Source organism: Gracilinanus agilis, chromosome 1, assembly GCF_016433145.1.
Source record: "Gracilinanus agilis isolate LMUSP501 chromosome 1, AgileGrace, whole genome shotgun sequence".
In the NCBI taxonomy this organism is placed as follows: Eukaryota; Metazoa; Chordata; class Mammalia; order Didelphimorphia; family Didelphidae; genus Gracilinanus; species Gracilinanus agilis.
The window spans coordinates 109,233,653-109,257,316 of record NC_058130.1 but is presented as its reverse complement, the minus strand read 5'-3'; the positions used below and the strand labels follow the sequence as shown (position 1 = coordinate 109,257,316).

At 34.9% G+C, this 23,664-nt stretch overlaps 1 protein-coding gene across 1 annotated transcript in view; it reads left to right on the top strand.

The window, feature by feature from the left end:
• The first annotated feature begins 209 nt into the window (after nucleotides 1-209).
• Nucleotides 210-23,664, top strand: part of FKTN (fukutin) — a 57,662-nt gene continuing 34,207 nt past the window's right edge. Inside the window, exons 1-3 of the mRNA XM_044657020.1 lie at nucleotides 210-314; nucleotides 7,258-7,317; nucleotides 18,299-18,502. Of these exons, the coding sequence (XP_044512955.1) occupies nucleotides 210-314; nucleotides 7,258-7,317; nucleotides 18,299-18,502 (369 nt within the window). The remainder of the gene's footprint in view (nucleotides 315-7,257; nucleotides 7,318-18,298; nucleotides 18,503-23,664) is intronic.

The window sequence follows — 23,664 nt, the reverse complement described above, 5'->3', positions numbered from 1 at the left end:
AGTAAAAGGTTTGAGGTTAGTAGTAATTCCATCACATTTCAAAGACCTTTCCTTATTGCCTGTTGCTAGTTACTAGAGGTGAAAGATCTTGTGTAAATGTTATTTAGATATATTATTTTGTTCACAGAAAACAAGACTGTCGACTAATAGAAAATGGTGAAAAAGACTGAGTTGCTTTTGAATGACAACCTGAAGAATCCAGAAGACAAATGAGTAAAATCAATAAAAACGTGATTTTGGCTCTTTTAACTCTGACAAGTTCAGTGTTTCTACTATTTCAGTTATACTACTACAAGCACTATTTATCTCCAAAGGTAACTATTTTTATTCTTCTTTTCTTTATTTGGAGATCAGTTATTGTGTGATTTTATAATCTAAGAACAGGAAACCTATAATCTTTTCAGTATCACAAAATTACTGGTAGTTTAAAAAATCTTTGTAAAAGTACTTTGATTCTGTTCTTTAATTCTTAGTAAGCTAATATAGGAGTCAAGAACTGCTAACTGATTAAAAAAAAACCTTTAGATTTTGGTTTGATTTTGTAATATCAAAATGAAAGTGCTAAGTTGTCTGGGGAGTTAAATCTGCTGACCTGTCTGATGTTGACTCTAGGTTCCTGTATTTGAAGATTTAAGATTCTTTTACATAATTGATGAGGTGGAGAATTTGTTTTTATAATCTGACACCCCAATAAAAAAGAATTTTCCTATTGAATGATATTGGATTTTACATAGCATCACTTACTGGTGAGGTGTGATATTGCAGCCTATTTTTATTAGCTATCCTCATAGTCAATAGAAGTTACTAGGAAAAGCTTCTATAATCCAGAAGGAAGATCATAAAGTTGGAAAGGTACTATAGAATTCTGAGCAGTAGGTATAATCCTTCTCACATATTTGATGGTCCAAAAATCTTATAGATATCTTCTTCCTTGCTTGAGAATTTTCATTCAGGCTGCTGGGGATTTTTTTTCTATGAAACCTATATCTCAACTTTTGTGTAAAAAAATAAGATTTATTTTACACCTGAGTTTTCTGAATGTTTTTGTGACATACTGTCTGCTTTGTTTAAAGAGGCCAGGCTATTGTAATTGAAAGTATTTAAAATATAACAAAGTTTTTTTAAATCGTAACTTTATTTTTTAATGGATTTAAATAGACATGAATATTTAAGTATACAAAGAAGAATACAAAAAGAATATGTATGAAATTCTAATAGGTACAATTTAGGTTTTTAAAGTATAAATTATGTTTAGCATGATAGCAATAAAACTGCCATTCTTATTAGTTCTCTTCTGAACTTTCTTCTCTGAGTTTTTTAATGTTTTATTGATAATTTTTACATCATTGTTATTACTCACCAAATATGCCCCCCACCAAAAATTCCTTCCAAATAAGTATAGTCAGGCAAAACAAATCCTCACATTAGCCATGTCTGGAAACAGATTTCTTCTTCATCTCTAGTTCTGGCCATATAAGAAGTGGGAAGCATTCTTAATCATCATTTGTCTGAGCTATAATTGGTCATTTTATTGATCAGAATTCCTAAGTTTTTCAAAGTTATTTATCTAATTGTAGTTGTAGAAATTATTCTCTTGTTCAGACTTCCTAGGATTCAAATTTTTTTTTAATACAGCATATGAATATTCTGTTACATTCATATGCCCTATGTAGCAACCCTTTAGAGCAGGGGTTGGCAATGTATGCTCTCAAGCCATATCTGGCTCCACCTCCTGACAGGCCAGTCCAGGCAGAGCCTCAGGATATGCCCCAGGGGGCCCTTCAGGCCCCGCCCCCCCATATTCCAGCGCCTTCTGCCTCCATCCTCCTCCTTCCTCACAAGTTCATGGCTCTCACGGCCAAAAAGGTTGTCGACCGTTGCTTTAGAGGAACTCTCCTAAACTTCACATTCATGGACCTCCTCAACAACTGCCAAGTTTCAAGGCTCTCTTTGAATGCCCACTCTTAAAATTATAGCTCAGAAACATCCATGCATATGTTTTCTTTTAGAAGTCATTCAGAAGTCATATTTCAAAGCAAAGGTGTTTCCTAAAATGACATAATAAGACTAGTATTGCAAAATATTCCATAAATCTGGGGTATTCTTTCTGATAAATATTTAGCACCAGAAGGAATAGTAGTTAGACATATACAATACACTAGTAAGGAAATATGCACATAAGAAATGAATGTACACAGCAAAGGCAACCTTCACCTTTGGCACTGCAGGGCCCCAGTGCCCCTTTCTTTTCTCATCATGTCCAGATGCTACTTCACCAGCACGTAATGCCTTTTCTGGGTAAGTTTTTCTAGACTTCCAGGGCTGACCCTGTGCCTACTTTCCTTCTCCAAAGAAAGCTTCTTCCATCAGCAATGGATCCTTTTTGGTTGGTGTTTTTGGTTTTGATGTTTTGGTTGGCATGATGTTTTTCACTGACACTCTGGAGCTAACAAAATTATTTTTTAAAGATTACCAGAGGTGCGATTGATTCCTTAGCTAATGGTTGGTCACCCTATAATTCCATCAAGTTTGGGAAACTTCCCACCTTCTTTTATAAATTTTCAAAACCTTAAATTTAATTTTTAATTTAATTAAATTAATAATTAAATAATAAATTTAATTTAAGTTTAAATATTTAGTTTTTTCTTATAAATTCAACAATCGCCAGCAAACACTTCAAGATTCAAAAAATAGGAAAGAAGATTGGTATTATAAGGAACATTGAACTTCTGTTAGCATACAGCATATAAAAAATTTAAGAAAGTAGTTTCAGTTTTTCGACTTTTTTCTCTTTTTCCCTTCTTTGTATTAAAAAATAATCTTTTTGACCTTTTTTCTTCTTATTTATCTCTACCCATTAGCCCCTCTTCCCTCAGGTAGAAACCTTCCCCTGTAATAAATACATATAGTCTAAGCAAAACAAATCAACACAATGGCCATGCCTGGGAATTCAGTTATATCTCATTCAATTTTTCTGTTCTATTATGTCTCTGCCAAGAGGTTGGAGGTATTGTTCATTTCAGCCTTATGAAGTCGTGATTTGTCTCTTTTTTCTGCTTTGGTCAGACGTCTGAAGTTTTCAGAGTTGTTTCTCACCTCATTATTATAGTCATATAGTTTATTCTCTTGGTTCTCCTCATTTTACTTTGTATCAGTTGATATGAATGTTCCCATCTATCTCTGAATCTATCATAGTCATAATTTCTTATAGCAAAATAATATTCCATTATAGTTATATATCACATTTTGTTCAGACTTTTCCTAAGTGGGAGGCACCTAGTTTTGCTACAACAAAAAGTATTGCTGTAAATATCCTTGTACATATGAAACATTTCCCTCTGTTTTTGACCTTGGAGTATGTTACTATTGCTTAGTCAAGGAATATTTATAATTAATGGCTTTTGGGGCATAGTTCTACATTGTCTTCCTGAGTTATTTTAATTTACAATTCTCTAATTATTTGTAATTTGCAGCATTTTTATATGGTTGTTGATATAACTTGCATTTCTTCTTTTAAAAAGAATTTCTTAAAATTACCAATTTGGGGTATCTGTTCAGTAGTGGTAATTTAGTTAAGGTTTCAGTTGTTTCCTTTTTGTCATATAGTATTAAAGCTTATAATATCTGTACTTTTTTATCATTAACAGTAGGTAAAAGTTATAATAGTAAAATATTGAAAATCAAAGAGTTTTATTATAGTAGAAAATGTTGAAACCAAAAATAGTAAATTAATGCCAAACCAATCATATATATGTCCTTTATAGCTTAATTTTCACAAATATCTTAGCATCTTGAAAGACCATTGGCTAACGTATAAATATTGATGATATTTTATATTTAAAAGTAGCACTAGTGATAACTTGAGGTTACACCTGTATTGATCAGAAATAAAGTCCTTTTCTTTATAAATAGATCACTTCTTTCAAATAGTAGCTCATTATTTGCTAACTTTTTAAAAGTGGCAGGTTTGCTATGACTTCTTTTTTCAGCTATATGACTTTTTGGTTAAAATATGAAATCCTACTGATGTATAGGGTTTTTCAATGTAGGCTTTGGGAAATCACAGGCTTACCAGCCTTTTCCCTGGTCCAAGCAGAACTGTAGAAGCTTGTTGCTTGAATTGTGTTTGGGGGCAAATAATTACATTTGAAATAAATTGTTGTTGAAGAAATTGTTTCATGGAGAAAGGAGTACATAATGATTTCTTTAAGAATTTATAAATGTATTCACATCAGTTTCTGAATTATACTTCATAGCTATGACTTATGAACACCACATTTCAGAAGAATAAAAATTTCAGGTGACCCTGAGGGCCTGGCATATATAAATGGTGACAACATATTACCAGTGATAAGTAGTGTATGAAAATGGTATAAAAGACCAGAAGAGAAGGAGGGTTATTTACAGTGAGTAAGGAGTGACATAAGGACCACCTAATTTCCATAGTGCTATCTACAATATTTAAAACAACTGGAGCAAGGCATATTCTCTATGGAGGATTTACCAAAACACATAGACAAAAAATTTACAGTATGGGAAAGCCTGAATCAATTCTCATCCTTATAGAGTATCTGCATAGTAGATCACGAATCCATTAAAATATTAAAGTATTTTCTTAGATAAATGTGAAAAGCATTTATTGACTAGAATTATGGATAGAGGAGGGCATGTAATCAAATTAAGATTGCTTAATACAGTAGGCAAATTATTACAGGGTAGTCACAAGTTCTCTTTCATCATCTGCTTCATCAACTCATTTCATCATCTGTAAAATAGGGATAATAATGTCTCCTTGACAAACTCTACCTAATAGGATCAAATGAGATGATGTATAGAAAGTACTTTGCAAATTTAAAAGTCAGATAAATGTTAACTGTTATTAATTCAGAAAAAAATTCAAAAGGTAATATATCCAGAGATACTTTTAAAATGCCTATATATTTCAATGACCTTCCAGTTATTCTTCTTTATAAGAATTAGTAATAGCTCACTTTTCTTTTCCTCTCCTTCCCTAGTTATTTTTTCTCATGGTTTTGTTTACAATCTTCTTTTTGTTCTCCATATATTGAAATGCTTGTGTTTATTGATAACTAAGTTCATGATATAAAATAAAATTAAGTTAAATGTACAAATTAATGAACCTCTCATATGCAGTTACTTATTAAATACATTTTTCAAAGAAATAGCTTTGGGAACTAGTAAGCATATCTTTCCTTTCACAAGACTCAACAAACATGATTTTGATGTTCTGATCTTTTAATTAGAAAGGGAGATTTTAGTTAAATAGGGAAGGAACATCATTCTTATGGTTTTCCTCATTACTCTAGCAGCTTCGTCTCTGTCTTATTTATTGGCTTTTAATTTTCTTCCCTTAACTGAAAATCTGTCGTTGGCTTTCTTCTCTTTTTAATCTCTCTTTTGGAGATAAAGAAAGCTTCAACTACAATTTCATACTTAGTTTAAGAGTCATAAAGTTGACCCCCAGATTTGTAACCCTTGTCTTGACTTCTCTTTGAGCTCAAAATTCTCATCTTTAGCTGCCTACAAGATTTTACCTATGGATATCCTGCCAGCATTTTGAATTTGACATATGTAAAAACTAAGTTTATTTAATCCCAATCCTGTTCTTCCATCTTCACTGTTTCTACTAGGTAATTGCCATTACCTCATCTCCCATTTTAAAATGTAATATTTCTCTCTCTCATTTCTCATATCCAATGGGTTATCAGCCCTTTCAAGTTCTCAGAGGGGTTTCTCTATTCTTATTTCTGTCACTCTGGTTCAGACTTTCATTTATCACTTGCTTTATTGTAATAGGTTACTCACAAGTCTTCCTATATTCATTGTCAGCTGCCTTGTAGCATAAGGCCACCAGCATAATCTTCCTTACATAAAGTAGTTCTTTGTCATGTCATTTGTCTGTTAAAAGTCTTTATTGGGGGGCAGCTGAGTAGCTCAGTGGAGTGAGAGTCGGGCCTAGAGACAGGAGGTCCTAGGTTCAAACCCCGTCTCAGCCACTTCCCAGCTGTGTGACCCTGGGCAAGTCACTTGACCCCCATTGCCCACCCTTACCAATCTTCCACCTATGAGACAATACACCGAAGTACAAGGGTTTAAAAAAAAAAGTCTTTATTGGCTTCCTTTTGCTTTCCAAGTAAAATTTAGGCTCCTTTGCATGGAATTTGATTCCTTTCACAATATTTTTTCTAATCTACCATTCCATCTTTATCTTATATGATTTTTTTTCATGTAAAGGGAAGAAAGCATGACAATGTAGTTAAGTGGTTCAGTGACTAGACATGCATTCAGAAAGATCTCAGTTTACATTCACCATCAGATACTGACTAAGAGTGTTATCCAGGGCAAGTCACTTAACTTCTGTCTGTCTTAGCTTCCATAACAATAGTACCTACTTTCCAAGATTTTAGGATCAAATGAGGTATTTGTAAAGCTTTTTGCAAATTTTAAAGCACTATATTAGTGTTAGTGCTTATGAACTTTAAACTCCCCCCCTTCTTCCCTAAACATTCCCTGCCCTCTCCTCCCTCTGCTCATTTTCTTTGTTGTTTGAAAGGTCCTCCTTCATCTTTTTTGCCTATTGAATTCCCACCTATTTAAACCCATCTTGTATGTTACCTATTCCACCAGGACTTCCCAGATATCCAAAATTGATAACAGTTTTCATCTTCAGACATTCTAGAATACTTTGCTTTTTTATCTCTTGTCTTATAAGGTATATTATTTGTGTTTGTATCTTATTAACTAATCAGCAAGCCTGATGAGAGCAGGGACCATATCTTATTTTAAACTTTGTATTTCTCCTATGTTATAATGTATTCAGAACTTAACAGATGTTTGGTGAATGAAAGAATGATAAGACAATCTCCATGATATAGATATAGTCTATAATATAGAAGTATCAGTAGTTTGCCAGGCACTGATAAATACAAGTTCATCCAGGGACTGTACTATGAAGTCATACCTTGACTTAAAGTTTTTAATTCTATTTTAGATTAGTGTTCTCTGTTTTGATTGTAAGTTCATAGAGGGCACACATAGTGCTTTTATAATTTTAATGTCTTGCAAAGGACTGTGTCCTTATGAGCATTTGCTAAAAAATGCTTATGCTAATGAATTTGTTAGTCAGATTTATATATTCCCTTTATACCTACCCTAAAGGAAGAATTACTAGAATTACTATTATTATTACTAAGCTATGAACTTATTAAATTTTTTTTCAAAAATTTTTCATCTTAGAATGGAGCTGGTTTATCAGGAGTTAGAGGAACAAAAGTTGGACTCAATAATGCACAATGGGTAGGTATAATATACATTTATTGTCTCAAAGAACATTGTTATTAAATTAACAGAACTGAACAATGAATAAAGATAACATTGATAAGAAGTGATAGATGGTGTAGGAGGGTGATTTTTAGGGGATGGGACTAGATGGTTCAGATAGGGCCAGTAACAGAAGATTTAACAGCCTTTGAGAAGGCTAACAGAACCAGTGTTAATAGGATCCCTGAGGTAGATAGGCTGACAAGACCCGACAGTCAGGCAGAGCCTGTCCTGAGGTAACACACACAGACCACTCAGTAACAGGATGGGTTAATTGGAATTTGGGTTACCCTAATCTAATATCAACTACCTAAACCTCTCACCAGATCTAAAGTTGTTCCTCTTGGGAAGACTTCAGAGTAATTTCCTACACTAATCTCCCTAACTGTCTAATAGATCCCAGTCCCTAAAATGGATAAACCTACACTAAACCAAACCCCCCTTTTGATGGTAATAGAGAAGTAGTCTATGGCAGGTTATCTGAGCCCAGGGAAAAGATCTTGGATCCACAAGGACCCCAAATCTGATCTTACAGACAGCTGGTCCAAAAGACTCAGGATCACACTAGGAACTCAGTAGATCACAGCAAAGTAGTAGGTAAGCAGGTAGGATTTGAGATTAAAGTAGCACAGCCACCAAGGGAGGTAGCCAGTCTTCTCCAGGCCAAACCAGAGAAAGACAGCTCAAACCCTAGTTAAATGCCTGAACCCCCTTACTTCCAATAATCCAGAATCTTTATCCTCCTGCCACTCTCCTTTGTAGACCTGACATGCTAAAATCCTCTTCCTTATAACAATGGACATATGCCAATTTGTATGAACTCTGAAAATACTACAATAGAAAAAACCTAACAAGTGTCATGGAGCATATTTCAGAATGTCCAAATTTGGGGTGTATTCTTACCGAATTATTTGTAAGTGAATTTAGTGACACTAGACTTGCCTTTTCTCAATGCATATATTCTAGTACTGTGAATTAGTAATATGACAAGACATTTCAGTTTTAATGGCATAATTCAGTTTCTGACTCCTTTGCTACCAGTGAGGAAGAAGACTTTATATTAGAACTGGGCTTTCAGGTCACCAAGCAGCTATCAGTTGCTGATATCAGTTTGATCTGAATTGCTGCTAAAGTGGTAAAAGTATAGGCATTCCATTACCAAATTCCTCTATCTAATCTAGAGACATATATATGAACTTTTAGTTATCTAACAGAGCAATTTTTTTTTAATCATAGAGACTTTCCTAGGATTTGTAGTGGAAAGAAAAACATGATATACTGGACATTTAATCTAATCTTAGCTACATAAAGCCATAGGATTAAATATAATTCTAGCTATGTAATGTATCTTCTGAAGCAAAATGGAATAAACCCAAATTTTGTCCAAAAGTCATTCTTCTTTTTTTTTTTTTTTTTTTAAACCCTTAACTTCTGTGTATTGGCTCCTAGGCAGAAGAGTGGTAAGGGTAGGCAATGGGGGTCAAGTGACTTGCCCAGGGTCACACAGCTGGGAAGTGTCTGAGGCCAGATTTGAACCTAGGATCTCCCGTCTCTAGCAAAAGTCATTCTTCGTGGTAAATTTGATGTTCATCAATGGTGTGAAGGGAAACAAGGGAAATAATAGATGATATTTCTATCTCAGCTGTAGTTCTTGAGAGCTACCTCATAATTTTTCTAAATTAAAAAAGTTTGGATTTGCATTTCATAATGTAAATTTTTCTAGCTGTACCTGATACTTGTTGGAATTATTAACCTGTGAAGCCTTTGGAGAAACAAAACCATCCCCTTAATTGCCATTTTTGAAGACCTGGATTCTCAAATCAGAATGATTGTTATATTTTAAAAAAAGTTTACTTAGAGAGAAGTTCCCACAAGAATATACTGAAATAGGATTTTAAAAAAAGTTTTAAAGCTTTATAGCTGTCATGAGAGAACCTTGCCTGACTTTATAGACAGAGTCTATAATCTGAAGCCTTCAAAAAAAATTTTTTTTGAACCCATACCTTCCATCTTAGAATCAATACTATGTATTGGTTCTAAGGCAGAAGAGTGTTAAGGGCTAAGCAATGGAGGGTAGGTGACTTGCCCAAGGTCATACAGCTAGGAAATGTCTGAGGCCAGATTTGAACCTAGTACCTCCCATCTCTAGGCCTGGCTCTCAATCCACTGAGTTACCCAACTGCTCCCACTTCAAAAATTTTAAAACAAAAATATCAAGTTGACTGATTTACCTAAAAATCCAAAAATATATCTCTTTAATTAAATCATCTGCCATTTAGAGAAATCCATTTGACTTTATCTACCCAATAGACAGAATAGTATAGGGATATTCCTATTTTGAAGACACAGAAAATTGTGTTGCCCAAGCTCATATGCTGCTTTATAGTTCTTCTAATCCTCGTTCTTTGTCTTTCTGGTTAAATGATTAATTCAACTCCTTTGACTCTTTTTAGTTTCAGAACTTCCTTCTAAAGTGGCTATGGTAAAAACTTTAGAACTCTTCTGTCATACATTTGTGTTCAAAAAATTGTTAAAACTGTTCCCCAGTGAAGCCTTTGGAGAAAAACCAATTCCATAATTGCCATTCAGAAGTCTTGAATTCTCAAACTAGGGTGATTGTTATGTTAAAAAAAGAATTTGCTTAGAACAACAACAAAAAAGCAACACAATAAAAGCAAAGATAACAAAGGAAAATTCTACATAGAAGGAAGTTCTGGTTTATCTGAATCCTCATAAGCGAATAACCTAAATCCAGTAAAGGGTATTTTAGGTAGCCCAGGTTTTTAGCTAAATAATTAATTTTAATTCATTTAAAATCAGAAAACATTAACTACTGTTTTGCATGTGGAATTGAGCTAGAAGCTTAGTATTCAAAGATAAAAAAATTAATATACAATTCCCAGTCTCTCAACCCTGCTACCACTATTACCAATCGTCAAGCAACTACAACTAATGGGCAGATAAGTAAAGAGTAATGGGAGCAGTAAAATCTGCAATCCCCTCCTCTTCCCCACCTTTCCCCCTTCATGCCTCTCAACTGGTCCTGTTTCTAGACTGGCCCTACAGCAAGTATGCAAGTTTAGTTCCTCTGGCTGAGTTCCTCAGCAACCTCAGTTACTTGGGCCTGGAAAGAAAGTTTTTGCTATTAAATTATTAGCATTGCCAAAAGGTTCAAAATTAGAAGCCACTATGGTTTTTATCAATGGAAATGACATTTTTAAGGATGCATTACTATCTGTTTAGCTGTTGTAACCTAAGGACTATGAAAGCTTTCTAAACCTCTATGTGAAAAATTTTCTATTAGAATGTGAACTCCTTGACAGCACAGGCTATCTTACTCTTCTATTTTATATCCCCAGTACTTAGCACAGTGCTTTTCATATAGTAAGAGTTTAGTAAATGCTTCATTCTCTTTATTCATTCTACTGTAGAGATAGAACATGAGAAGTTTTATGAGGATGGCAGTTAAGCTGTTGAAAGGAAAATTCTTCGTGTAGATTTTTGCCCTGATTAGTGAGGCAAACTCAGGACAAAGAAAATTAAAAGGAATTTTTTATAAGTCAAGATAGCAGTATGTTGACTAGCTGTTCACTAATGATCAGTGAATGGCTTCCAGGTGGAGCCCACTTATATTGGTAACTTTTGTAATGAGAGACATTTCTGATAGGTTCACATCAGCAAAAGAGACTAGACCCATGCATCTCAGTTCCTTCTCAAGTTGAGAGTTCACAACAATTTCCAGGTACAAACAGGAAGGGAATGACTTGACTGACAGACTGGAGTGAAACCTTCTTTCAGCACTAATTGACAAGAAGGTCTGGAAACAACAGGTCATTGAATTAACATAACTTTTAATAGAAATGGAGCTTGCAAAGAGAGAAGAATTTCATAGAAATACAAATGGCAAGTATATAGCATAAGGGAAAGCATGTATAGAGGCTAGAGAGGGCAATGTGAGGTTGGGAAATGATAAAGAATCCATTTTGCTTGGTATGTAGAATGTATCCAGGAAAGGAATAGTGTAGAATAAGGCTGGAAAGGCAATTTTGAGCCAGAAGGTGGAAGGATCTTAGGGAAATAACTAAAGTTTCCAAACAGGAATTATGTGGGTATACCATTAAGATTACTTTTACAGTTCTATGAAGGATAGATATGAAAAGATTCTGGAGCCAGGGAGATGATTTTAATAGCAATTATCATAGTTCAATTAAGTGAATATTTATTGAGTACCACTATGTGCCAGGCACTGTGCTAAGAGCTAATAGTCCAAGCAAGAAGTGACATGGTATTTCGATGAGGGCAGGACAGTAGTGGAAAGGAGGAAATTTATGTAAGAGATGAGGCTTTGGCAAGTGATTGGATTGAGAGAAGGAAAAAGTAAAAAATGACTCCAAGGTTTAATTCTTCATAACTAGGAAAATGATGCTTCGTGTTATCAACAGAAATATTGACAGGTTTATCAGAAAATGATGAGTTCAACTTTAAACATGTTGAATTTGAGATATCAGGAGAACATCTAGGTTCCTTTCAATAACTTAACTGCCATCCTCATAAACCAGGACTTTAGACATCTAGGACTGAAGTTGGACTGTGTAGTGGGAAGAACACTAGACTGCTAGTCAGAAAACATGAGTTCAAATTCTAGTTGTTCCTATGACTTAGGGAAAAAATCCCTTATCCTCTGAGCTTCAGTATCCTTATCTATAAAATGATGGGTCTGGAGTAGATGATTTTTAAGCTGTCCTTTAATTCTAAATCTATTATCCTATGATGTTCTGGAGGTCAAGGACAAGGAGGTCAAGGAGAGAGTGTAAACCTGGAGATAAAGATTTAGATGTCAGTGAAATATAGTGTCCCAAATATCTTAAGGTATTTTTTTAGCGATTTCAGTCATGATATTTAAAGCCATACAAGTGAATGAGGTCATCATAAAGAGAGAAGTTAGAAAAAGGAGAGAAGTCCAAGCCTCAGGTGCCATCAATACTTAGGGATTGGGAGGAGCTAGAGAATCCAGCAAAAAGGAATGAGAGGGATTGATGTAGAGATGTTGATCAAAAGAGAATTCAATAACTGATGCTGGTAGAGGGGAAAGTATCCAGTGTTAAGTGGTGGATGAACAGTAGCATAGTAACAGAAAGTCAAAGACACTGAGAACTTAGAAGTTTTTGGATGATTTGTTGTCTCATTTCATTACAGAGCTCCAGTTTCTTCATTGGCTAAGTTTATCTATTGATCTTGGATCAAAATAAACAAAAAAAGCCTCTATTGGAGTCCACTGTGCTCCTGGCTGGTGCTAGCCCAAGGGGAGGTACAGAACCCTACCCACAATTGCACTGAAGCCCTGCGTTATTTAGAATTTCTGGGGTTCTATTTAGAAGTATTAAGCTTCAAGATATGTAGATATATGACAAACTTCCTGTGGACATGTGGGGGTCTTTGAGACTACATTTTCTGTGATTCAATGGGTTTCCGGTTTCTGACGTGATTATGTCAACCAAAGGGAACTAAGGTAGAGCATGACTTAAATTAGGGGTGGAGCTGGGGCTCGCTCTTTTTCCTACGAAGCAGCCAAAGGAAAGAGGAGGTATGGACTGGCAGGCAATTTGAATTTTTTAGAGGCGCATGGTCGATTTTATTCTATCAACATGGGCCTAAATAAAATATTAGTTTTCCTCATAGTATCAGCCTTCATCATTTTAAAAAATAACAGTTAAAATAATAGCCCCAAGCCTCAAGCAAGGCATTCTGTAGTACAGCTGGCCTATGTAAGCCCAGAATGAGAGCCCCAACACAAAGTAGCTCACAATGCTCTGATCCCTGTAAGCCATTAGCAGTCCTTAGAGGAGACCAAATTAGTAATGGGTGATGGTTTTCAGAACTCTAAACCCACAGACTATCATACCACTTTGGAAGAACTGAAACTTGAAGAAACCCAGAACTAGAGCAAGGAAAAACTGAAATTTAAGAGAATGCTCCCTTTTCACTGAGAATAGAGCCCATCTTTAAGATAAAAGTAGAAGTGGGGGAAGGTGGGGAAGATTGGAAAAAGGAGCAAACAGCAAAAAAAACACCTAACCACATAAAGTTATTATGGAGACAAAGAAGAGAAGACTCAGAAAAGGTTAGTGAGATCAAAGCAGGAACACAGAAAACTTTAAAGAAAAATGGGAATTGGTCTCAGGCACTGGAAGGGCTCTAAACGGAATTAAAAAATCAAACAAGAGGCAGGGGAAAAAAAGGAGATGAAAAAAGAAAGTAATACAAGAAGAAAAAAGCAGCTTAAAAAGAATTGGCTAAAAGGAAAAGGAGGCACAAAAATCCAATGTAGAAGAATTCTTTAAAAAATTGAATTGGCCAAATGGAAAAGGAGGTTCAGAAGCTCACAGAAGAAAGTAATTTCTTAAAAATTAGAATTGGGCAAATAAAATTTTAATGACTTAATGAGACATCAAGAATCAAAACAAAATTAAAAGAATGAAAAGAATAGAAAAAATTAAATATTTTTATTGGAAAAAAAACCAGCTGACATTGAAAATAGATCCAAGAGAGACAATCTAAGAATTACTGGAACACGTGAAAGTCATGATTTAAAAAAAAAAAAAAGCGTAGGCATCATATTACATGAAATCATTAAAGAAAATTGCCTGGATATTTTTCAACAAGGAGGTAAAATAGAAATTGAAAGAATCTCCCAATCATCTCCTGAAACAAATCCCCAAATGATAACTCCCAGGAATTTTATGGCCAAATTCAAGAACTTCCAGGTCAAGGAGAAAATGCTACAAGCAGCCAGAAAGAAATAATTCAAATATCATGGAGCCATAGTCAGAATTTCATTAAAGGATCAGAAGACTTAGAATATGATACTCTGGAAGGCAAAGAAACTAGGTTTACAACCCAGAATCATCTACCCAGCAAAACTGAGTATATTCTTTCAGGGGCAAAAATGGTCATCTAACTAAATAAAAGATTTCTAAGCATTACTGATGAAAAGACTAGACCCTAAACAGAAATTTTCATGTCCAAATATAAGACTCAAGTGGGTCTTGATAAGAAATAATCATAATTATTATTTTAATAAAAATATGAATGATATATATTAAATAATTATACAAATATATAACAAACTTATACTATATAAATTTTATATATTTGAATTCTAAATATATAAACAAAAGATAAAAATTAAAATTAATAAGAAAGTAATAAGAAAATTTATGAGAGAAAATTTAACAGATTTAATAAGGTTGAGCTGTTTATATTCCTACATGAAAAGACATTTGTAACTCTTAAGAGCAATTAGGAGAATACATAGACAAAAGATATGGAAGTAGGATGACATATGCAAAAAAAAAATCAAGAGATAAAAAGAGGATTGCCCTGAGAGGATAGGAAAGAGAGAGGTAAAATGGATGAAATTATATCACCTTAAGAGGCATGAAAAAAACTATTATAGTGAAAGGGAGGATGAGGGTGGTGACAGGCAATGCTTAAACTTTACTCTCATTGGAATTGACTCAGAGAGGGAATAATAACCTTACTCATTGGCTTATAAAATCCTATCTTAACCTGTAGAGAAGTAGGAGAAGAATAAAATAGGGTGAGATGGGAAGGGGAAATTGGAGGAGGTAATTAGAAGCAAAATTCTTGTGAGAAGGGACAGAGCGAAAGGATAGAGAAAGAACAAAATCAAAAGGGAAAATAAGATGGAGGGGAATACACAGATGGTAATCATAACTGTGAATATGAATGGGATAAATTCACCCATAAAATAGAAGTGGATATCAGAGTGGATTAAAAAGAATCCTATGAAATATTTATAAGAAACACACTTGAGGCAGGGAGACATCCACATAGAGCAAAAGATAAGAGAATGGAGCAGAGTTTATTGTGCTTCAGCTGAAGTAAAAAAAACAGGAGTAGATATCATGATCTCAGACAAAGCTAAAGCAAAATTAGAGCAAATTTAAAAAGATAAGGAAATTATATCTTCATAAAAGGTACTATAGACAATGAAGTAATATCAATACTTAATATATATGCACCAAATAGCATAGTTTTAAAATTTTTAAAGGAGAAATTAAATGAGCTTAAAAAGAAGATAGTAAAACTATACTAGTAAAAACTTCATAACCAAACACAGAAAAGCAGAAATCATAAATGTGTCCTTTTAAGATCATAATGCAATAAAAATCATAATCAATATGGATCCATGATAAGGCAAATAAAAAATTAATTTGAAACTAAATAATTTAGTTCTAAAAAGGGGTAGGTGGGTCAAAGAACAAATTACAGAAACAATAATTTCATTTAAAAGAATGATAATAAGGAGCCAACATATAAAAATTTATGGGATAGGGGGTAGCTAGGTGGCTCAGTGGATTGAGAGCCAGGTCCAGGGATGAGAGGTCCTAGGTTCAAATCTGGCCTCAGACACTTCCTAGCTGTGTGACCCTGGGCAAGTCATTTGACCCCCATTCCGTAGCCCTTACCACTCTTCCGCCTTGGAACCAATACACAGTATTGATTCCAAGATGGAAGGTAAGGATTTAAAAAAAATGTATGGGATATAGCCAAAGCAGTACTTAAGGGAAAATGTACATCTCTTCTGAATGCTTACATCAATAAAATAGAAAAAAAGCAGATCAGTGAGTTGGGCATGCAAGTAAAAAAATGGGAAAAGAATAAATTTTAAATCCTTAATTGATGTCCTAAGTTAGAAGTCCTAAAAATCAAAGGCAAAATTAATAAAATTGAAAGTAAAAGAACTAATAAATGAGATTAGGGGTTGGTTTATGAAAAAAAAATAGATGGAGCATTGGTTAATTTGATTTAAAAATTGAAAGAAGAAAACTAAATTACCAGTATCAAAAAATGAAAATAATGAATTTACCACCAATGAAGAGGAAATTAAAACAATCATTAGGAGCTATTTTGCTCAATTATATAACAATAAATCTGACATTCTAGGTGTAATGGATGAATATTCACAAAAAGATAAATTGTCCAGATTAACAAAAGAGGAAATACTTAAATAATCTCATCACAGAAAAATTGACTAAACAAGCCATCAAAGAACTTCCCAAGAAAATATTCCCAGGGCCATATGGGTTCCCAAGTAAATTCTATCAAACATTTAAGAACAATTAAGTACCACCTCACACCTAAAATGTTGGGAGGAAAGTGGCAAAATTGGGACACTAATGCATTGCTGGTGGAGTTGTGAACTGATCTAACCATTCTGGAGGGCAATTTGGAATTATGCCCAAAGGGCTATAAAAGAATGCATAACTTTTTTACAAATCTATTTAGAGGGGGCAGCTGGGTAGCTCAGTGGGTTGAGAGTCAGGCCTAAAACCAGGAGATCCTTGGTTCAAATCTGGCCTCAGACACTTCCCAGCTGTGTGATCCTGGGCAAGTCACTTGACCCCCATTGCCCACCCTTACCACTCTTCTACCTAGGAGCCAATACACAGAAGTTAAGGGTTTAAAAAAAAATCTATTTAGAATATTTTTCCATGGTTACATAATTCATGATTTCCTCCCCTCCCCCACACCCTCTTCCCTCTCAAGAAATTCCACAGGGTTATACATGTATCATTGTTCAAAACCTATTTCCATGTTACTCATATTTGCAGTAGAGTGATCTTTTAACATCAAAACTCTTATCATATCCCTGTCAAACCATGTAATCGATCATATGTTTTTCTTCTGCGTTTCTACTCCCACAGTTCTTTCTCTGGATGTGGATAATGTTCTTTCTCATAAATTCCTCTGGATTGTCCTGGAAAAGTCTATTACATTTGATTGTGCCACAGTATATTAGTCTCTGTGTACAATGTTCTCCTGGTTCTGATCCTTTTACTTTGCATCCATTCCTGGAGGTCATTTCAGTTCACATGGAATTCCTCCAGTTCATTATTCCTTTCAGCACAATAATGTTCCATCACCATCAGATACCACAATTTGTTCAGCCATTTCCCAATTGATGGACACCTCCTCATTTTCCAATTTTTTTGCCACCACAAAGAGCATGGCTATAAATATTTTTGTACAAGTCTTTTTTCCTTATTATCTCTTTGGGGTACAACCCAGAAGTGGTATGGCTGGATCAGAGGGCAGACATTCTTTTAAAGCCCTTCGTGGAAAGTTCCAAATTGCCCTCCAGAATGGTTGGACCATTTCACAACTCTACCAGCAGTGAATCAGTGTTCCAATTTTGCCAAATCCCCTCCAACATTTATCACTTTCCTTTGCTGCTACTTTGGCTAGTCTGCTAGGTGTGAGATGATACCTCCCAGTTGTTTGAATTTGCATTTCTTTATCCAGGAGGGATTGTAACCTTTTTTTCCAAATCTAAAATTCTGTGATTCTTATTTTCCTGTAGAACCTCAGACTGTTTAATAGACATTAATTCCTAAACATTCCTAAAATATAAATAAATGTTCAATTCATTGAAATATGCCATGTAACTAATTAATCCTTAATTTATTATCTTCATTTTAGCTACTATTAGGTGTTCAGACTGCTAGATAGGACATATACCATCTAATGCTGTCATTTTTTTCCAGTAGAGGGCTCTGTTGTTCTTGTAAAAGAGTAGTTAGAAAATGCTTAAAAAGGCAAAGTGAATGTGGACTGGTCTAGCCAGAGACAATGTCTTAATCACAGTCTTTTGCACAGAAAGCATAGACAATAGCGAAAACCATTTGCTTATTATGGAGTTTAAAATCTTTTGATAAAAGGTACATATAATGAAATTGTCACTTTTGAGAAGACTTTTGTCTTAAGTGACTCATTTTTAGTTGGAAGATCTGGTTTGTCTTCGCCTTTTTCTTGGGAAAATTTTTCTTTTAATGAGAGATTAACTTCTGTATCTAAGTGTCTTATAATCAAAAGGAAGTGAAAATGTAAAATTAAAACTCCTTTTTTGTTGTTGTTTTGTATCCTTAAACAGCGTGCAGTTAAGAAATTTCTTAAGCTAGCATCAAACCAGGATATGCCAGTGTTTCTCATTGACCTTTCAGTTTTGGAAGCAATTAGTAGAGATTTTGAACAGGTTAAAAACTCTACTTATGGCAGTGTCTCAGAATGCAAGTACTTCTGTGCTAAAAGAGACTTCACTGCATTTGCACTACTGGACCATCTACTGAAAAATGAGGTAAGGTGTTTTACTTTTAGAGAGTATACATTTTTTTAAAAATAAAAGCAGGACATGTCATGCAAACAATATTATATACTAAACTATGTGTCAGACACTGTGTTTAGGACTGAGAATACAAAGAAAACTTAAAGAGTTCACAGTCTAATGGGGAAGACAATATGAAAACAATTATATACAAATAAGATATATACAGGATAAACTGGAAATCATCAAAGAAGGGAAGGCATTATCATTAAGGTAAAGGAGTAATCTGAAAATAGCTCTAGAGAACAAATAATAAGTAAGCTTACATTTCTGGCCATTGGAGAGAGTTATAAGGATATAGTGTACTTGAAGAACCTTTGTTTTACTTAGGTGAGATGATAGAAAGAACATTAGTTGAATATAGCAGCTTCTGTTGAAAATATAGCACAGCATCCATAGGACACATTAAAATGCTTTAGGAGATAGGCTACCAGGTTGATATGGCCCTGGTGGGTTCTCAGTTGATCAAAATAAAATCAGGATTTAGAAGGCCTTGCTATGGGCATACTAATACAACTAAAGTGGTTGGGAGTGGATAACTTGTGGATTGGAAAAACTAGTAAGTAGATAAGAATATTGTGTTGTTAGTATAAGAGGCAGATTATTCAGTTGGCAAAACTTAAAGAGAACTTTAAAACTTTAAAGAGAAGAGGAACTTTTTCTATTTTAAATGGGTTAAATGTAATTTAATAAAAAGATAATCACATTTATATGACAGAAAATGATTTGCTTTGAATATAAGATGTGAGGCATGGAGTAAGTTTGGCACTTCCTAAATTTGACAGAAGAATTTAATTTATTAATTCTCTAAGATCTATATGTATAAAAAACCCAGGGCAAGAAGACTTTTGAGAAGATAAGAAAACTAAATCTATACTTTAAATGTGCCTTTTTCTGTTATTCTTTACATTTATTTCATTCTGTGACAAAGTTTGAGGAGAGGTTTATAAGTCAGTCAGTAAACACTGGCTGTGTTGTCACTGATGATACAAAGAAAAGTAAAAGATAGTCCCTTTTCTCAAGGAGCTCATAGTCTAATGGGTGAGAAAGCATGTAAACAGCTCTGGCCTATAAAGCTATATGAAGATTAATTATATAGTGTAATAAATGAAAGTAAAATTATTAAATGTAATATTAATTAAACAAAGATTGTGGTCGCCACCAAAAATTAACCCTCAAGTCAGGAGTCTGTTAGTAGCTTAAACTATGTAATTTTAATAAAAATGGAGATATAGGAAAAAAGGGAAATTTAGGAAGGGGACAGAAAATATTACCTATCTAAAAAATACTGGAAGTTGAAATCTGAATCCTGCCAAGCCACTTAAGCCCACAAAAGCCCTCAAGCTCCAACTGAGAGAGAGAAAGAGAGAATGAGCAAGTTGTGCCCCACGCCTTTATCCTCTGTACCCTTATGTCCCATAACGTACACACACAAAAATGGGATGTGGGGTAGGACAAACTTAGAGAGTAGTTTCTATTTATACCAGTGATTCCCAGATTGGGCGCTACCGCCCCCTGGTGGGTGCTGCAGCAATCCAGGGGGAGTGGTGATGGCCATAGGTGCATTTATCTTTCCTATTAATTGCTATTAAAATTTTAAAAAAATTAATTTCCAGGGGGCTAAGTAATATTTTTTCTGGAAAGGGGGTGGTAGGCCAAAAAGTTTGGGAACCACTGATCTACACATTAGAAAACTGTCAGCAGAAAGAGGACACTAGAATTCAGAGGGATTAGAAAAGGGGATAACTGGATAAGGGAGAGAGTTTTCTATTTGACCTCATTTAAGATACTGTATCAAGGAGAAGGAAAAATTTCATAGCTGGCAGTTTCCATTGAAATGGAGTTGATTTCAAATAAATAAAAAAATTATCATTAGTATTTTGCCTATATTACAAGTCAGGGTATTTAATAGCACCAAGAGGTTTGGGGAGGAAAGCAGTACATGGGATACGAGTGAAACTAAAACATTTAGGTATGTTATCGATAGGTATAGGATAATTCAACTTTAAGAAGCAATTATTAAGTACCTATACTTTTTAAGGCACTGTGCTTGCCACTAGAGATAAAAGACAAAAATGAAACAGTTTTTGCTCTCAAAGAGTTTACATTCTCCTGGGACATAGAATTAATGCTGATTTTATAGAAATGGTGGTCAGAGAAGCCCAGTGGTATAGTGAAAAGAAGAGAAGACCTACATTGGCTTAGAGAAAGTTACTTAACATCTCTGAGCTCCAGCTTCTCATCTGTTAACTTCGAATGGCATAAGAATAACAGTGAAGCGCTAAATTCTCAAGACTGTTGTGAGGTAAGCTTTAGAACACCATAGAAACCTCTGCTTTTATAGGCCAATTCTGTTCTTGTATATCTATTTATGTATTTAATTAAATTATGTTTTATTTTCAGGTCCATATTACCCATCCTACCCCTCCAATTGATAAAGCAAGAAAAACAAAATTTGTTACAAACATGTATAATTAAGTAAAATAAATCCCTGAGTTGGCCAAGTAGGAAAATTCTTGAGGAAACTGCTTCTACTGATGAAGACTGGTAACAGTTCTTTAGCTTACAGTACTAGAGCAATGATGAGCAAATTTATTAAAGAGGGCGTCAAAGGAAAGAAAATGCTCATCTCTCAGTCTGTTTCTAAGGCAACTCTTCAAAGTTTCATTGTATTGTATCCTGCTCATTGTATTCCTCAGATTAGGAATAATGTCATGCAGGATAGAACATTTCTGGGGGCTGCATCTGGCCGGAAGGCTGTAGTTTGTGAGGTGGGTCTTAAAGCTCATTTATCATTATTCCAGTGCCCACTCTTTGGCCTCTATGCAGCACTCTTAAAAATATTTTCCATTATATGTAATAATATTGGGAAAGATAAATTGCCTATAACACATTAAGATTCATGTAATAAATTCTTTTATACTAATATTCTGTTATAGTAACAAATTGTAATATAAGGGTGCTTGTGAAAGGGTTGCTTCTTTGAAGTGCTATGGAAATGTTTGTAAAGTTATTAGTAGCTAAATTTAGATCAGCATCTTTCACTTTAAATATTAATGGTGAACAGTTTATTCAAAATTATTTTATTTATACTTGCTGGTAAATTCTAAAGAACAGATTAGATGAACAGTCAACCAATCTGCAAGTATTTTTCAAGTAGCTACTATGTGCCAATCTAGGAAAGCTAGGTGGTGCAGTGGATAGAGCACTGGGCCTAGAGTCCAGTAGATCCATCTTCCTGAGTTCAAATCTGGTCTCAGACACCTACTATGTGACTCTGAACTTAATCCTGTTTGCCTGAGTCTCCATCTGTAAAATGAGCTGGAGAAGGAAATGGCAAACCTCTCCAGTGTCTTTGCCAAGAAAACCCCAAGTGGGTTCATGAAGATTTGAACGTGACTGAAATGTCTAAACAGCAACAAAATATGCCAATCATTTTGCTAGGAATTGGGGATGCCATTGCAAAGCAAGATAGTACCTACATTCAGAGTATACAGTTTGGTGGGAGAATACACAGTGTTATTGTAAATGCAGGGTATATGGAAAAGAGTGATTTAGGAAGGGATAGTATCAACTGGGAAAACTTTGAAAAGCCTCTTAAAGAAGGTGACACTTAAGTTGTATATTAAAACAACCAAGGGGGTCGAGGAGGAAAAGGGGAACAGGAAGAACATTTCAGGCATAGGAAAAGTCTAAGGAATAATAAGTAGGTCAGTTTGGCAGGACCATACATAAGGGGAATCATATGTAATTGACCTGAAAAGACAGTTTGGAGCCAGATTGTAAAAAATTTTAAAGATCATAGCCACTCAAGCTCTTTGGAGTGACATGTTCAGATCTGAGTTTTAGGAATATCACATTGTGTGGAGGATGGATTGGAGAGGAGAAAGTCTGTAGCGACCTCTTACACCCTCCTCCCCATTCCTCCCTACCCATGTACTCTGCAATCCAATGATACTGACCTCCTTGTTATTTCTAGTACATGGTATTCTTTCTTCTGACTGCAGGCATTTTTACTGGTGACCCCCCATGCTTGGATCTCTCTCCATCATCTCTGCCTCCTGGCTTCTCTCAAGTCTCAACTAAAGTTCTACCTTCTGTAAGAAGTCTTTCCCAGTCCTCCTTATTCTTACTATCTTCCCTCTGAGGTTATCTCCAATTTACCTTGTTTATATATCCAGTTTTTTTCTTCCTCATTGAACTGTGAGCTCTTTAAAAGAAGGGACTATTTCTTGCCTTTCTTTGTAATTTCAGCTTTTATTAATTACAGTGTCTGGCATGTAGTAGGTACTTAATAAAATGCTTGCTGACTGATTAATTAGGAGGTTGTACTAGTGCAAAAGTGAGAGGTGGTGGGGGCTATAACTTAGGTTATGGTATGAGTTGAGAAAAAGAGATTGAAGTGAAAAATGTCAGTAAAGAAGGATAGATCTGATTTGGCAGCTGATTATTATATGGGGATTAAGTGAGAGTAAAGAGCCAATGATGACTCCTTGGTTTCATGCTTGACTAGAACAATGATATAGCTTTGACATAAACAAGACTATAGGAGGAGAGGTGGGTTTAAGGGGAAAAGAGTTTGATTTTTTGGTCAGTGAGTTTGAGATGCCCTGGGAAGTTTAGGTGATGTCCATGTAGTTGTTTTTTTTTTTTTAATTATCTTTTTTTTTTAACCCTTAACTTCTGTGTATTGGCTCCTAGGTGGAAGAGTGGTAAGGGTGGGCAATGGGGGTCAAGTGACTTGCCCAGGGTCACACAGCTGGGAAGTGTCTGAGGCCGGATTTGAACCTAGGACCTCCCGTCTCTTGGCCTGATTCTCAATCCACTGAGCTACCCAGCTGCCCCCTGTCCAAGTAGTTTTGAAAGTCATTCATGTGGAGATGTTCCATGGAAGCTGATGAGAGTACTAAGAACCAAAGAGAGAAAAAGTGAAGGCCAAGAACATAGCCCCAGGAGTACACCCACAAATTGAAAGCAGCACATGAAAAGGATATTGAGAAGGATTGATTGGTCTGACTAATAGGAATGATGAGTAAAAGTTTTAAAGAAGCACTCAAGCTTGATGTCAGGAGAACTTTCTTATAAATAGAGTTGTCTATAAGTATTATGAGCTACCTCAAAAGGTATTGGGGTCT